At 51.2% G+C, this 1,827-nt stretch overlaps 1 protein-coding gene across 1 annotated transcript in view; it reads left to right on the plus strand.

Moving 5' to 3' along the window:
• The window catches only part of ARID1B (AT-rich interaction domain 1B), a 389,943-nt gene that overhangs the window by 382,498 nt on the left and 5,618 nt on the right, over window positions 1–1,827 (plus strand). The window contains exons 18-19 of the mRNA XM_023532165.1: window positions 368–518; window positions 667–943. Coding sequence (XP_023387933.1) covers window positions 368–518; window positions 667–943 — 428 coding nt within the window. The remainder of the gene's footprint in view (window positions 1–367; window positions 519–666; window positions 944–1,827) is intronic.

The following is a 1,827-nucleotide window of genomic DNA, read 5'->3' on the forward strand; positions in this document are numbered from 1 at the left end:
GGCACAGCTGAATAATCTCTTGGTTAACTCACTCAACCAGTGAGGAACTTGAGTTACATCTGTGGAATCCCTTTTGCCGTGTGATGTAACATAATCATGGGAACAATATCCATCATACTCAGTGTTCTGCCCACACTCAGGGAGGGACTCATACAAGGTGTGCACATGGGATGGGGGGATCTTGGGGTCCAGCTTAGAATTCTGCCCCTACTGGGCCCATCTTGACAACAGACTCCTTCGTATCGTTAGTCGTGTCCAGGATAAGATAAATGTCTGCCATAGAATAACAGAAATTACTAGAAAGGGATGTTTGGGCCCTTTGGTTTATGAAAATGCTTAATTTTATCTGTTATTTAAAACACTACAGTGCCTGGAAGTAGTGAGCCCTTTATGACGCAAGGACAGCTGCCCACTAGCGGCATGCAGGACATGTACAACCAAAGTCCCTCTGGAGCGATGTCCAGTCTGGGCCTGGGGCAGCGGCCACAGTTTCCCTATGGAACCAGTTACGATCGAAGGTGAGTGTTTTCTGAGATGAGGATGAAACGGTGTCCTGGAAGCCGTGCTTTCCTCCCGCCACCCGTCCTGGGCCCTGGTAGCCGATGACACAGCGTCTCCTTTCCTGCTAGAGCCAGTAAGGATCATATGTCAGATGGCTGCCCCCAGCAAGCAGTGTCACGGGACGGGTGAGAAGGGCCTTGTCCGCAGGCAGGCAAGCGCAGCTGTGTTTTTCTACGTGAATGCCCAAAAGCACGAGTTAGAACTGTACTGGGGCCGGGCCGGCCCCACTCCCAGCAGCCCTCCCAGCACTCGGGTGCTGTGCCACCACGCTGAGTCTGACACCTCTAGCTCTCAGGTGTGGCCCGTCTTAAGATCTCCTGAGAACTGCCGAGTGTCCAGCGCCACCTCTGTGCCTCCTGCTACGTTTGGTCCTTCAAGGACGGTGTGCGCCTGGCAGCCCTGCTGGGCTCTCGGCAGCCACTGGTCATGGTGACTTCTTGCAAAGCTCTTCAAGTGCTGTTCCTTGGGCTGTCCCCTCCTACCAGGAGCGTTTTCACAGAATCCTCTGCTCCTTTGTAAACATCTCCAGTCGCAGTGCAGGCTTCTTTTCAGATGGCATCTTGACAGTGGAGAGGCGAGTTAGCTCGCAGCCCTGACCCAGACAGATTTGTGTTTAATAAGAAAGAAGGAAAGTCACCGAAATGTCTTGGAGCGGAAACAGAAAGCCTTGGGGTAGACTTCTTTTCCTAGAGAAGGCTCCATAGCTCCGCCCTGCTCTGCACGTGTGCAAAAGCCCCTCCCCTGCCTCCTAAGGGAAGTGCTCAGAAACAAAGATTCGATATAATATCGGTGACTTTTAAAGAAACAAAAGTGGAGGCACAAGCGAGGACTCTTCTAGCTGTAGCCACATTGACACACCCCAGGGCACAGAGGCTATCTGTCACTTCCTTCAGAGTCCTGGTGGTCTTAGTGGATCCCCACCGTCAGCCCACGCAGCGGGGACAGGGAACAGTTAAGTAGTGGAAAGGGTTCCCTGGTTTAAATACAAAGGGGAGAAGTTTGAAAAATCGCTGTCTTGTGCCTGGCATTTTTCTGTGAGCTTGGTTCTTGAGGTTATGTAGCCATCACGTGCTCAGAGCGTCATGGTACTTCCCAGGAGTACCGTGGACTTCCAGCTCTCACTCTGGCTGCGTGTGGGGAATGTTTATTTGTATTATCGGCATTAATCAGTTAACCGTTGTGTAGTGTTTAGTGTACTGAATCAAGGATTTTACTTAGATGTAGTTTGTTTTTGAGGGTCCGGGAAAAGCTCTTATGTGTGTGTGT

The sequence above is a fragment of the Pteropus vampyrus genome, unplaced genomic scaffold (assembly GCF_000151845.1).
Source record: "Pteropus vampyrus isolate Shadow unplaced genomic scaffold, Pvam_2.0 Scaffold78, whole genome shotgun sequence".
NCBI classification, from domain to species: domain Eukaryota; kingdom Metazoa; phylum Chordata; class Mammalia; order Chiroptera; family Pteropodidae; genus Pteropus; species Pteropus vampyrus.